Here is a 15,303-nt window from a genome sequence, read left to right as displayed (position 1 = left end):
TGTATAGTATGTTAGAAGGTAGTAAATGCTGGGACAACATAAAAGGGTGGCAGGAGTGCGGAAACAATTTCCAGCAGGGTGGTCATTTGAGGAAAGACTGGAAGATCCATGCTCAGCTCTGCTGAAGAACTTTCTGGGCCAGAGGACCAGCCACTGCAATGGCATGAGGGCAAGAGCAGGCCTGGTGGGTTAAAGCACTGGCCAGGAGGCCTTTGGGAAGGGCTGTCTGCCATGGGCCCTAAGCATCTCTGCACATCTCTGCCAAACGTGCCAGAAGTGCAAAGTCCTGACCGCTGTCTCCCCAGGCTGTATCTCCAGATTGGGTTTGTGGTGAGGGACACTGAAAGGCAAGGCATCTCCAAGGCAGAGCTGGCCTATTTGCTGCTCACTGGAAAGCGGCAGCTTCCTCCAGCTCAGGTTCCTCTCCTGTCACGTTGCCCACGGCAGGTGCGCACGTCCATCTAGGCTCATGTGTTTTACCTCTGTGGGGTGAGTGCTAACGTGAAGCTCTGACACCTGCTTTTGCCAAGAGTAATAAAGTCCTTGGCCACTGGCCCAGGAGTCACGTGTCCTAGCATCCATGAAATAGTCAGAGGCTTGTAAGTGGGGGAGACACAGAGCCCTGTGGGACGTCCTTGTGAGTACAGTGCAATGGGCAAGAGAGAAGAGCAGAAGTACCTTCATTCTTGATGCTGACTCTATGTCCCTCCTTGATTGGGGGTGCTAAAATGCTCTTATTTTATGGAATGATGGTGGTAGTGGGTGATACTTCATCAAATCTAGAGGCCGTCGGTTACCAGATGCGCCATTACATGCTAATTCCTAGGAACAATACTGCCAACTTGACAAAACAGTGCTCTTCCTTAACCCAATTTTTATTTTCTATGTATTAAAAGAGCTTTTTAAGACGCATTTACTTTCTATTCTTCTTGTGCATACATAAAAAAGAAACTACAAGCGAATTAAATTGGTTAAGGGGTTCTAAAAATTATTCAAGCAGTGGTAACATCAAGACTGCTGGGTCCACAGCAACCAATTGAAAGATACCAATGTCTGTAAGATGCCATCCTGATTTTTACAAAGTGCACTTAAGAACGAATTAATTGCAATATTAATTAATTAATTTTTGCATGTTGGAATTTGACCGTAGAAAGGTTGGTTAATGTTAGTCCCTACTATGAGTGCCCCTCAGTAGTTTAGAAAGGTTAATGACCAGTGAACTTCGTAATTCCAGAAGTTGCTGCCCTACAGTGTGTCTTGCACTTCTTTTTTTAGAGCATCCTTTTCCTCCTTTCTGCATTTTCAAATATTATACATGCTTTAAGACCAAACACAGATCTGTCCCTTAACGGAAAGGGACCTCTCTCACTTCTGCTCTGAGAACCTCCAAACTTGTACTCACGTGGCACATAATATGCTGTATTATAATGCTAGTGTATAATCTTCATTTCCATCTGTGAGACTGGAGGCCATGAGGACAATAATTGTTTCTTATACCTCTTCCCCCTTCCCCTACAGTGCTTACTTTGCTTAAACAGATGGAGAATTTGAGAATATAAATGGTCTTTCCAGAAAGTTCGAAGCCCATCACATACGAAATTAACGGTGGCTAGTGGGGGCGGGGAATGCATATTTAGAGGCAAATGATACTCATTGACCCAAATAGTTTATTCAAGATGGCTCCACCATGATTAATCCTGAAGCAGCCACTTAACTTCTTTCACAGAAAGCCAGTGTAAGGCAGCGTGAGTTGAAGGTTGGTGGCAAGGAAGTAAAATGGAACCCTTTCTCCTTAGTTTTCCTGATTTCAGCAGTCCCACTGCCATTCCTTCATTGCTGAAGTGGCCCTCTCAAGGACTGAGCTATGAGAAATAGCAGTTCTCCTAAAACTCACGCATTCCTAAAGGTAATTTACCCCCTAAATAATTAGGTCATGTCCAGAAACACCTTCTTAAAACCTTCCTGGACTCTCCATGTCTGTCGTTCACTGTCTCTTGTCCTCGTTGCCCTCTAAGGCACAGACTTCCACGGTTGCTCTTTTCACGCATACTGACCGACTCCCCAACTAAACGGTCACCTCCTCATGCAGGAAGGATGGCTTGTTTGCTTTATATTCCCAGCACCTCATTCCTCGGCATGTCCTCAATAACGGTCTGTTGATGAATGAATGGATCTGTCCCCTTTAAGGAGGTGGGAGTCGAAGTGTTCTGTGAGAGGAGCACTGAGTTTGTGAATGAGCCGCAGTGGAGGGCAGACGCTGTCAGGGTGCTCACAGCCTCTCTGGAGCTGGTTTAAGCTCCTTGAAAGAGGGAGGGAGAAAATGATAGCTCTTTGGCAAGAGATTCTGAAATTTAGTGGATATTCAACAACATGAGGCAAAACACGAGGAGGATTAATACTTGTTTTTAAGCCTGATTTTATGCCATTTTTTATTGTGTTCCTTAGATGGTTTTATGAAATCACTTAACTGCCTTTCCTGAAGCCCCTTCCAGGGGGCAGTTCCCATGCCAGGTACAGGGAAGACAAAAGAACGAAGTGGGGACTCTGTCTGCAGGGAACCCACAGAGGAGTGGGAGAAACGAACAACGGAGTAGGAGACCTTTCCAGCAGGAGCCCAGCTGGTGGTTGGCTGGTTCTGGGGAAAAACTGGTTAAGCAGGAAATTGAACACACATATTTATTTTCATCTATAAATGCACAATCATTTGCCAAACTTTTGATATAAGACCGAGGCCTCATCTTTGATGATGAGCACATGGAATACACTTCTGAATGCTCCTTCTTGGGCAGGCTACTCCCCTCGTTTCTGGCTTCCCATTTCCTTTCCTTAGAGTGGAGTCAGAATTTACAGACAGTCTGGGTGCACCGTCTTTTTAAAGCTTTGTCAGTTATTTTCCACTTGTCTTACCCAACATGTAGGTCGAAGACGCCCCTCTTTTTTTTTTTTTTTTAAAGCTACTTTCTTTTACTGAGTTCTCCACAGTAGTCAGCATAGGTTTCGTAGAAATAACCACATCTGTCTTTTTTCCATTGATTTTTCATCAGTTCGTGCAATAATGGCAATAACAAGTGTAATTGGCTGAACGGATTTGGGGATGGACACCATGATCTTGGTGACAATTCATGGGAACAGAGGTACCTGAGCGTGCAGGAGAGTCTGGTAGGCTCCAGGGGTACCCCTGAGTGGGCAGCAAGAATGGTAATGACTCCAGAAAGTAGGTCAGGGAGAGGTTAGTTTAGAAGAGTGTCCATTGTGCTCAACAACATAGTTGAGTTAAGTGCCATATAAATAAAAGGTTACACCCAAGTTCAAAGGTCTATTAATGCTTCCTGGGGTTTGGGTTAAGATTCATGGCTGCCGTGTAACAGAAGATTTCTCATCTCCGGCAGGAATGTGTTCATAATCGTTGTTAACATTTATGGAACTCTCATTATATGCAGGCATTGTTATGAGTCTCTGACACGGATTAACTCATTTAACCTTTGCGACAATCCTTAGAGGAGTTTCCCTATTATTATCTCCACCTTACGGATGAGATAATGAGGCACAGAGAAATTTAAATAACTTGCCCAGAGTCAGAGAGCTAAGAATGTTAAGTGGCGAAGTGGGCCGAGAATCCAGTCCATGATTCTTCAGCCAGTGTTTTTAACTGTTGTATAATGCATTTTTCTGTATATTCTCAACTTTTGAGAGCATGAAAGGTAATGATGCCTTTTCTTACAGAGAACAACAGGTTGTTCATTGTGATGGAGTACTGTGACGGAGGGGATCTCATGAGAAGGATCCGTAGACAACGGGGAGTGTTATTTAGTGAATATCAGGTAAAAATGCCTCCAGTTTGCCTTTTAATTTGTACTAGGGGGAATTAAATTCATAATGCCATAAGTACGAGGCCATGTATATATACAGCATGATTTCTGGCAGAGAAATTCAAACGTACAGTAGTGGATCAATATTATTGATAGATTTAGTCCAGAACAGATCTGCAATTGAACTGAAATTGAATCTCTTTGTGAGAGTGAACCTTGCGAAGAAGACAGTGTTGTATTTTGGGGCAATCTCGAGTAGGATGCCCTTAAGATCAATCTTCATGGCTAAAAAATTGTGAATGTGGATATTCCTCAGCCATTTTAAATGTGACCTATTTATAGCTTCGCTCTTCTTCCTTTTACCATTTAGTACGCTGTTATAAAATAGCTATCCCACTTTGCTAGGGAGCATAGAGGCCCTTCATGGCAATGGCTATTTAGTTTCATTGATTATGAAGAGAGAGGAGAGACGGGCCAAGAATAATGGCCTCGATTCCCATTCTCTCTTCACACAAACACATTTTTCTTCCAACCTCTGAGCTTCCTTTGGAACCCTCTTGGGAGCTGTGCTTATGAAGGACACAGCAGGAATGTGTGTGTGGAAGGGAATTCGAATGGGCCCGGTGTGATGGGTGGGGCAAGCCACTGCCTGGAGCAGCGCTCAGGAATGGCCCAGCGCCATCTTTTGGCAGTTTGTTTCTGTGTCCTATTTTATTACTTGAAGACCTCATGCCTCTATCATTTCCTCCTAGAGCTAAAATGGAATAGTTTGAATGTACACATTTATCCCTAAACTTTGTAAATTTAATCAACCATCCTTCCTATGCTCCTTCACATTATATATTAAATTCAGTATTTGTAGAAACCCTCCTTTCTTCCCCTCTAGGGATTATTTTGCCACATTTTTTTTAAAAGTCTGCTTTTCTTTCTTTCTTTTTTTAAAAGATTTTTATTTATTTATTTGACAGAGATAGAGAGAGATCACAAGTAGGCAGAGAGGCAGGCAGAGAGAGATGGGGAAGCAGGCTTCCTGCTGAGCAGATCCCAGGACCCTGGGATTATGACCTGAGCTGAAGGCAGAGGCTTTAACCCACTGAGCCACCCAGGCGCCCCTATTTTGCCACATTTAATAAAAACACTCTTCACCACAAAATTTTGAATTACATTTCCCTTTGTTGGAAAAGAGCTAAAATTACAACTGAATCTTACTTAGCATCTGGAGTATGGCTATTTTTTGCTTTTGTTGTCCTTTTTTTGTGGAATCTGGCGGACAAGGAACCAATGACATTTTGCAAGTTTAAAGAAGTCTTTATAAGCATAAAACACATTTTTATAAAAGAGGCTCATGGCCAGCTAAGATAAAATAAAATCATGACTAAGAAATGAAATTAAGTTCCAAAAATTCCAAAAGTAAAATATTTGTTTTTCTATTATATACACATATATTGATAGTTCGTTGAAAATTTTAATAACCTCACAGATTCTCTGCTTCCTCTTTCCCTCTCTGCCTTGGCAACCCCTTTCCACGGAAAAGGAAACACCGATGGCACCAGGGTTATCAGGAAATGCTGCTTATCTGCTATCCTGATGCAGTCAGCAAACCAGTGTTAAGAGAAAAAAAAAAAAGCAGGAACTGCCTCCCTCTCTCCTCTGCTTCTACGTCGTCTCTTTTCTGTATGTGGAATTCCCTTTGTTACCTGCACATTTAGATTGCCTTTGTGCACCTTCATTTTTTTTCTATAAAAAGAGAATTGTGTGATTAGATGATATATCTAATATAGTTTCATTCACATAAATACATACACATAAATATGTTATTTCTCTCTTTTTGCATATTTTCATGAAGACATTTCAGTGACCACCAGACTACTGATTGGCTTTGTTTTATGTTCCCTCTACAGATTCTGAGTTGGTTTGTACAGATTTCTCTAGGACTAAAATATATTCATGACAGGAAGATCTTACATAGAGACATAAAAGCTCAGGTAACAGCTTGGAGAGATCAAGACAGAACTGATCTTTCGTTTTCTTGAAATATCTCCAACAATGTAGCATTTTCTCTATTTATAGAACATTTTTCTTAGCAAGAATGGAATGGTTGCAAAGCTTGGGGACTTTGGTATAGCAAGAGTTCTGAGCAAGTAAGTATTTTTAAAAATCATTTTCTATTTATAACAGCCAAAATATGTATTTTTAGGTATCATGAATTAAGATATTAAAAGTTTGGTTTCCAGATAATTTTAGAGAGCTATTTATATAAATTCACTAAGTCATTCATTCATATGATGTTTTGCCTACGATTAAAATTTCCAAGATTAATCTTGGTATAATAGAAAGATAGTGGCAATGTTTTATATAGTATGATATAAGTTTATCAAATGAGTTGTGACTGAATATGCATAAAGCTGGTGAGAATTGAGTGAAACAGGCAAATTCACACATGCTCTGAGCAATATATTGATGCAACTATTTTGGAAGACATTTTGGTGGTAATAAATATCAAGAGTTTTTTAAATGTTCTCTTTGTTCTAAAGGAATAGTTTGATATTTGGACTAATTTAAATGCCTAATAATTGGGAAATGGGTAAATTTTATAAAGCTTGGCACAAGCATGTATCTGAATGCTACATGGCCACTCACATTTATGATTTTGAAGACTTCTTGATAATGTGAGAACAAACTTTGTTATATTAAGACAAAAATGGAATTCTGAATTTTAATACTCTGTGATCACACCTATATGAAAAATATGCATGGAAAAAAAACAAGAAGGAAATATATCCAAATTTTAATAATAACTATTTTGGGATAGTAAGATTCTAGGTAATTTTTTCTTCTTTATTCACTCCCATATTTTCCAAATTTTAAGTCATGTCTGCATTACTTTGGTAATTGGAAAGGGGGAACTCTTGCCGCATCTAAGAGTTTTGTAATGTAACAATCATATTTCTTTGTGAAGCCTTTAACCATAAATATTTTTTTACGTGTAGATTTTGGGTTGGTGAAGTATAAGTTTAAAAATCAATTTATTTTACTACTCTGTTATTAATATGCAATATGTTGGCTTTATTTTAATATGTACATTCATCAAATTTTGTGTTACCCATTTTTATACTTTCTTCTTGCATGTCTGTGTCTTAAGCCTTTTCTTACTCCAATAACAAACCATGTTGTTTTATTCTCTAACATAACTTACTAGTTCCATGAAACTCGCTAGAACTTGTGTTGGAACGCCATACTACCTATCCCCAGAGATCTGTCAGAATAAACCCTACAACAATAAAACGTGAGTTGCCGACGATTGGTTTGAAAGTCACAATAAAGCGGGTGGATTCTCTCTTTCTCATGGTACTTTCATAATTTCATTTCCTTCACATGTGAAATGGGGATCGCGGTGACTGTCTCCAACCACCTCAGTGTCCCCTGAAGCTTTTGAACATATTTAGAAGAAAGACATTTCATCTGAAGACACAAGTGATAAAAAGACTAACATTGAAAATTGCAGTCTCTGTGATGTGCATCTGTTTGATTTTTCATACCTTCCAAACACTGTTTAGCCTAACACAGGAAAGTGTGATAGAGGGGTCAGGGAGAAAGCAATGAGAGTACTGGATTAGGAGCTGGGAGCCCTAGCCTTGGCCCTGTCACCATGTTGACTGTGTCAATTGACCTCTGTAGATCTCAGTTCTCCTAGCTGTAGCAAAGAGTGTTAGTTAGGCAATTGTTAAGGTATCTCCAGCTTTAAAACCCAACTAGTTTTGTGTATGACATACCAGAGCCTACCATTCCGGAATAATATTAATATACACAGTAGTAAAAGGTGAACATGAGGTAATTTTTATTTCCATGTAAGGAGAAGCAGAAAAAAATCACTTTTCAAAGCTGCTGGTTGAACTAGTTGGTTTAGCAGGAAGACTGAATTCCTTCTAGGAGTTAATTTTGCATTTGTTTTGGAAAATACTCAAGGGATGTTTTGCTGTTTGACTTTGCAAGAGATAAGTGGAGGGCAGAGCCCAGATGGTAGAGATTTCTAAAAAGAGTGGTAAATATTTCTCTGCATAACAGAAAAACAAGCTTTTTTTTTTTTCCCCCTGGAATAGCCTAGAATAATACCAAGAAGGGGTTTGGCCTCCAGTTGGGCAGGAATGCAGCTAGTGTAGCCTGGGTGAAAGGAGGGACTGTCCAGAGAAGCACCCTGGGTCAGCAGCATTGTTTTGTACTGCTTTTTACAATACTTGAGTCAACATTTAAATATGCTGATTTGGTGCTTTTGTTAATTGGAAGACCTTAGCAATAATCAGCTGGGTAGCTGCTGCCCCATAGATCAGGAAACCAGTCCCTGGCTCACCATAGCCCCCACCACACGTAGGGCATAGGAGACACCCAGTGCTTGGAGTGGCTGTATTCCCCGCTGGACCACACTGGCTGGTATAGAGGGTGCTCTGGGACAGGGGAGGGTGTGGGCCTAGGGAAGACCGGGTGATTATAAAATTCTGTGTGGTCGTGGGAAGTGGTCTGTGAGTTTCTAGAAACTCTTAGGAAAACACTAGAAAGCAGTTGGAAATTGTTTCCTACCTATTCTGTAATCACTCTTCATTTCCTCAAGCCTTCAGGATGTCTCCCTCTGCTCCTGCCCACACTCAGAGGAAGTGTGGCTAAACAGTGGGGGCCGTTTTCCTCACTTTACCAAATCTTTGTTTTGATTGTTTCACTTCTCACTGTATTTTCTTTGGTTTTTTAGATTTAATGATGCCTTTTTTATAAGATAACTCCTTATTACACCAATGACATATAAGCACTAAGTACTGAAGAGCAAGCCTCTGGTCGTATGTTACAAGCATAATTTTCAATTTATTGAGTGCCAGATACTATGTTGTCTCTTTTTTTTAAATAATTTTTAAATTTTTTTATAAACATAAAATGTATTATTAGCCCCAGAGGTACAGGTCTGTGAATCGCAAGGTTTACACACTTCACAGCACTCACCATAGAACATACCGTCCCCAGTGTCCATAACCCCCCCCACACCCTCCCCCCCCACACCCCCCGCAACCCTCAGTTTGTTTGTGAGGTTAAGAGTCTCTTATGGTTTGCCACTGCGTTGTCTCTTAATAGAGCTTTGGTTCTGTCAGTGGCTTTAAGAAGAGTATACCTTCCTAAATCAACCAAATTTTACCCTTTGAATCAAAACAAATCCATGTTTGACTCTTGCCAGCTTCCTCCAAATTGTCCAGAATTCCTTACATACACACATTTCCTCTGAGCACGTGAAGCTGAGGTAAACACTGAGCCCTCAGATTGTAGCAAAATTAGTGTATCTTTTCTCTGCTAGGATTCTCACAAACTGTGCCTTGTTTTGATGTGACCTCTTACCTTAGTAGGATGAAGAATTGGAAAAGTAAGGATAAAAACTGTAAAATTATAAGGATACACAAATATCAGTCACTATAAGGATAAAGACTCTAATTGAGAATTATGGATATTTCTTGGCATTTGAACTCTTATCTTCCCCAGGGATATTTGGTCTCTTGGCTGTGTCTTATATGAGCTTTGCGCACTCAAGCATCCTGTAAGTATGTTAATCATCAGAGTAATCTTGAATTATTAAAACTATGAAAGTGAAATTAACTTTTGAGAGGAAAAACATTAATGTTTGGAGTAATTAGGTTGTTATAAATCACATGGACAAACTATTAAGATGAATGATCAATCCATATATATGGACATGGAAAAATGTGCAACTTGTACAGTAAAAAACCCATGCTACACAGCATATTTTCATTAAAAATCAATTGTGCACAAATATATAATCAGCAAAGGGAAAAGGTGCGTGGGGTGAAGTCCGTAGGAAACCAGACACAAGCTTCTAAGGCCCTCTCCCAATGGAGTCACGCAGGAGTCACGCTACTTTCTCCAGCAACAAGTAGTGACAGCACGTGTGAAAGGTTCTCACCCAGGGAAGCTCCTTAGAGACCCAGTGCTCAGGGTTTTGATGTGGAACTGGTCATGCAGGCGCCCTATGCCTGGCAGGTACCACGCTTCCAGACTCCCAGGAAGAAGCGGGTGTTCAGCATAAACCATATTGTTTGCACCATCAGTGTAGGCAAAGAGAGCCACTTTGAACACCAAGGGAGTGGTGGGAACTCTCCAGAAATGTGAGTTCCCAGAAGCCAGCCAAGGGCCAATATGGTAAGGAGGCCTGTCTTTTTTTTTTTCCCTTTCTTTTCTTTCTTTCTTTCTTTTTTTTTTTAAGATTTTATTTATTCATTTGACACAGAGAGAGAGAGATCACAAGCAGGCAGAGCAGCAGGCAGGGAGAGAGGGGGAAGCAGGCTCCCTGCTGAGCAGAGAGCCCGATGCCCAATGCCTGGCTCGATCCGGGCAGGTCATGATCTCCGGGTCCTGGGATCGAGCCCTGTATCGGGCTCTCTGCTCAGCAGGGAGCCTGCTTTCCCCTCTCTCTCTGTCTGCCTCTCTGCCTACTTGTGATCTCTGTCTGTCAAATAAATAAATAAAATTAAAAAAAAAAAAAGACTAGAAGGAAATATACCCCTGGCTGACAAAATTATACATATTTGCCCTGTTTGTAGCGTCCTCTTCCTTCCAGTTTTTCATAATGAATAAATATTATTTTGATAAGAAAAAATTAAAATTAAGAAAAGCTTGTTTTATATAATGTGGCATCACATTGTATAACTGCCTGTAATATCTACTCATCAAATATTAGTTGATGAAAACCATTTAGGGTAGACCATAGTACTTCTAACTGAAGCCTTATAACATTGTGTTTTGGTTTCGCTTTGTTTTAAGATTCAATTTCCACTTTTTTAATTTGTAAAGTCCAGCTTAAACAAAAGCAGGAGGATTGCTTCCCCAAGGGTCCCTCAGCTGGATCAGGGAAGTGTGGTCAGTACCAGCCCCCCACCCCAGTCCTGGGTGCAGGAATCTGAGGGTGACAGGCACAGACCCCCACCCCCAGCGCAGGGGTGTGTTTCTGCCGCAGTCCTGCCTGCGTGGGGGCCCTTCTAGTGAGCACCGGCTGGAAACATTGTTTTGTTCCTTGATATTACTTTACAAGCTGGTATTCAACCTTTTCTCTGATTTAGTGTCATCATTCCTTGTCCTTTCAGTTTGAGGGTAGCAACTTACACCAGTTGGTTCTGAAGATTTGTCAAGCGCATTTTGCCCCGATACCCACAACGTTCTCCCATGACCTGCAAGCCTTGATATCTCAGCTCTTTGAAGTATCTCCCCGAGATCGGCCGTCTATTAATTCCATTTTGAAAAGCCCCTTTTTAGAGAATCTTATTGCGAAATACTTGACTCCTGAGGTGAGCTTGGAGATGATTCCATGTGGATTTTGGCAGAGATTTTGGTTAGCAGGTCCTTGACACATATGTTCTATCTTAGGTCATTTGGGAGGACTTTAGTCACAGCCTCACACATAAAGCAAGACGGTTGGCTTCTCAGCCTGCAGGGAAGGGGGTCCAAGGTAAGAACGATTTGACCACGTGATCAAAAATCATTTTTATGTGTGTCACACACGGTTATGTGTGTCACACACGGTGAGTTTTAATATATGGCTGACAATTTTAGCAGGGAAATTCCACTAAATACACTGAACGTGGATGTTTAAAAAATATGAGCAATGTTGAGGTGCCTGGGTGGCTCAGTCGGTTAAGCATCCAGCTTTTGATCTCAGCTCAGGTCTTGATCCCAGTCATGAGTTCAAGCCCAGTCTTGGGCTCCATGCTGGGTGTAGAGCCGGCTTTAAAAAAATTTATACACACACACACACACACACACACACGCATATTTTTCTTATATATATATGAGTTTTTTTCATATATCTATTTTTTCCTACATATTTTTCTTATATATTTTCTTATATATATTTTTCATATTTCAATAAGTATATGTAGTATTCACTAAGTATATATATTCAATAAGTATATTGAATACTATTGAATACTATTCAGTACTATTAAATACTATTCAATAAGTATATACAGTATTTCAATAAGTCTAGCTGAGAGAGTATTTCATATATATATATGTATATATATATATGAAAAATCATCCTTTCGAATGGTGACTAGTGTGTGTGCCTGTATATCTAGTTCACACCTGCTCTGAATGACTCCTGTCCTCTCTTCCATTAGTCAGGAAACTTCAGGAAGCCTTGGATTTACTAATGAAGACACTTGACAAGGTAGAATCCTAACTTAACTTTTGTGTAGGGAAGCGACGGAGAGTAGGAGAAGGTTCACAGACAGACCCAGGGTGATGAGGTGAAACTAATTTTTTATAGGGAGGAGGGACTGGTGGTTCGGAGTTCTCCTGCAAAGGCCACTTGGAGCTGGAGTTAGTATCTCGGACCTAATCGGTGACTGTGATCACTATTATAGGGCCCCTGAGGGAAGCAGGGAATACTTTAATGATCAATAGAGAAGCAGTTTAAGCGGCGGGTTCAGGATCAGCTGATGACATGCCCCATGCATGTGTGTGCGTGTGAGAGACACAGACAGTAAAGAAGACAAAATTACTAATTCCACTGATATTGTGAAGTAAGTGCAGCGTGGACTTAGTCATAACCCAGTGTCTGAACTGAAAGGATGAGGAGGAGTAGAACATCTCTCCAGGAAGGCAGTGACAGGGAAATCTGTCTACTGTCATAGAGACACTAGGCTTGAGGTAAGTCGTCAAGGGAAGAAGAGCGACTGAGCCCCTCTGCCATGTGTAATTTGGCTTGGTTTTGTTATACATGGGTTTAGATTGAGAATGTTTCAAAGTAGGTAAGTAGAGGGTAAGAGAAGGCACACTGTCCACATTTCTAACAGAGGAAGGAAAGGAAAACAGGAACAAAGCCTGATGGTGGCAAACACAGACATGTACTTAATGGGGGCGCTTGGCTGGCGCAGTCAGTGAAGCATCCAACTCTTGATTTTGGCTCAAGTCATGATCTCAGAGTCCTGAGATCAAGGCCTGGGTGGGGCTTGGCACTCAGCAGGGAGTCTACTTAAGATTTTCTCTCTCAGGGCGCCTGGGTGGCTCAGTGGGTTGGGGCCTCTGCCTTCAAATCAGGTCATGATCCTGGGGTCCTGGGATTGAGCCCCGCATCAGGCTCTCCACTCAGCAGGAAGCCTGCTTCCCTTCCTCTCTCTGCCTGCCTCTCTGTCTACTTGTGGTCTCTGTCAAATAAATAAAAAAAATCTTTAAAAAAAAAAAAAGGTTCTCTCTCTCTCCCTCTCAAAAAAAAAAAAAAAAAAATCCTGCTCACACATTTCACACAAGAGTGTGGTGTGAGCGATGTGGCCTGTAGCCCAAGCGATGATGACTACATGTAATTACTTATGCCATTATCCAATGCATCCTTTTTCTGTAAATGTTAGCGTTAATCCCTAATTTTTTTAAAAGCGCTGTTAAATATACTAGAAATATGTGAGGGAAGCCTGGATAAAATGGTTTTCTCCATTAAAAGACAATGCAGACTAGTTTTCCATATGGACTTCTCTCACTGGGTCTAAACATCTCGGGCTAAAGCAACCTTCCTGTGTCATGAAAGGTCATTTAAATTCACACTCTCATGAGCACTGATGTTAAGATGTGGACATTTTAAAGAAACTGAAGTTGTTTTCTTTTGATTCAATAAGATTCTATGATACAGAAAGCGAGATTCCAGGGAAAGTGTCTACCAAGATCAAGGCTATCAGAGCCATTTAAAAGGAAGGAGATATTCTATAGAAATGAAAAGAGACCCCCAGCTGGAGCTCAGAAGCCTGTATCTGTAAGTTGTACTAACCCCTTCCTTTGGTTTGTTAGCAGGTGTCATGTCCTACAGACCTACATGCACATGTTCCTAGGGTACAAGCCCATTGTTTTGGAGAACACTCGTTTTGTCCTTATGAGCAAAATCATTCTGCACTGAGCATTAAAGGGGTACTTCATTGGACAACTCCTAGTTGTATTTCCTTGGAAGTATCCTATGTTCTAGTTTTAGTTTTCCTGCAACTCAAAACCTTTTGATTTCTTTAAAGAAATAAGGTCTTTCTAAATAGAATAAGTGAGTCACATTGCAGCAGAAAACTGCATTTCGTTCCCTTAATTCTAACGTGTTATATATAATTGAGAAATTTTTAGTATATAGTCAGGGTGATTTTTTTCCTAGAGATTCTCTAGGCTTAGTTATCTGAATTCACGTCAACAGAGCATAGAACCTCTTAGTTCATGCTAGTGGAATGCTTCTGGTATATATATTGTCTCTTCATTGAATTGTATTTTTAAAGAAGGTTATGAATGTATGATTAGAGGGCTATTTGGAGGTGTGTTAACTAGGTGTTTACTTGCTATATAGACATTTTAGAAAATGTGGAGGTGTATAGATAGATTTTGAAACTATTAGTTAAATGATTGCTCTTTGTTTGATAGACTGTGGTTTCACTTACGTTAAAGAAATGTGAAAGTCAGGGAACCTGGCTGGCTCAATTGGAAGAGCATGGGAGTCTTGATCTCGGGGTCGTGAGTTCGAACCCCAGGTTGGGTCTAAAGATAAAAGTAAATAAATAAATAAACTTTAAAAAATTTAAAAGTATGTTGTGATTTAGAATAGTCTGTAGCAGACTGGTAGGAGAGAAAAAAATACCTAAAAGATTTCAGGATGGATTAAGTTATGAGAACAAGTCTGATGTTCTCATTACTACTTGGGATTTTAAGGAAAATCCTAAAGAAGCTGTTAATTTCCTTCCAATACTTTTCTCTATTTCTAGCCATTTTTCAACAAATAGTTAATAGTACCTTGTTTGGGGTTGTATATAGGTAAAATTGCAAAACTAAGGAACATACATCACACTTTAAAATATTTTTTAAATAAATATATAATTTATGTCTAGACTAAGATCAAATTTTATACATTTACTTTAATATTTAAAGAAAACTATATGAAGCTGCCCATTTTAAAAAAAGATTTTATTTATTTATTTATTTAGAGAGGGAGCACGAGCAGAGGGAGGGGAGAAGGGGAGAGTGGACTCCCTGTTAAGTGCAGGGATCAGATCTCAGAACTTGATGTTCGTGATCTCAGAACCCTGAGATCATGACCTGAACTTAAACCAATCTGAGTCAAATGCTTAACCGACGGAGCCACCCAGGTGCCCTGAAGGTGACATTTTTTTAAGTTAAAAATGATCCAATATCTACAATTCCAGACGGTTCCTCTAACAGATGTAGGAACCACACAGCATTAAAAAGAACAGAGAACATAGTGTGTTACTTCTTCACAGTGAGGAAACCTCAGTTTAAACCGTTTGGTTATTTATATTTCCAGCCACCAGTTCTAGGCCTTTCCAGTGGTTTGAACTTCTTTTTCTCTTTTGTTATCATCTGTTATGTAGGCAGTTCCGGCTGTTGTTGAATTGGCCCTAGTTTGCTAGTTAGCAACAGGGTCTTGGCTGGTTTTCATCTGTTAAGTTGGTCTGGTTCTTATCTCATAACTCAG

At 40.3% G+C, this 15,303-nt stretch overlaps 1 protein-coding gene across 1 annotated transcript in view; it reads left to right on the top strand.

Annotated features, from left to right (window-relative positions):
* The window catches only part of NEK5 (NIMA related kinase 5), a gene marked incomplete at both ends in the record, with an annotated part of 60,378 nt that overhangs the window by 9,997 nt on the left and 35,078 nt on the right, over positions 1 to 15,303 (top strand). Inside the window, 8 exons of the mRNA XM_080799390.1 lie at positions 3,724 to 3,821; positions 5,711 to 5,794; positions 5,880 to 5,950; positions 7,009 to 7,095; positions 9,324 to 9,378; positions 10,940 to 11,140; positions 11,220 to 11,301; positions 13,463 to 13,596. Coding sequence (XP_080655516.1) covers positions 3,724 to 3,821; positions 5,711 to 5,794; positions 5,880 to 5,950; positions 7,009 to 7,095; positions 9,324 to 9,378; positions 10,940 to 11,140; positions 11,220 to 11,301; positions 13,463 to 13,596 — 812 coding nt within the window. The remainder of the gene's footprint in view (positions 1 to 3,723; positions 3,822 to 5,710; positions 5,795 to 5,879; positions 5,951 to 7,008; positions 7,096 to 9,323; positions 9,379 to 10,939; positions 11,141 to 11,219; positions 11,302 to 13,462; positions 13,597 to 15,303) is intronic.

Source organism: Martes martes (assembly GCF_963455335.1).
Source record: "Martes martes genome assembly, chromosome: 3".
NCBI lineage: Eukaryota > Metazoa > Chordata > Mammalia > Carnivora > Mustelidae > Martes > Martes martes.
Note: the sequence above shows the minus strand (reverse complement) of the source record. Positions and strands in the feature narration are given on the sequence as shown.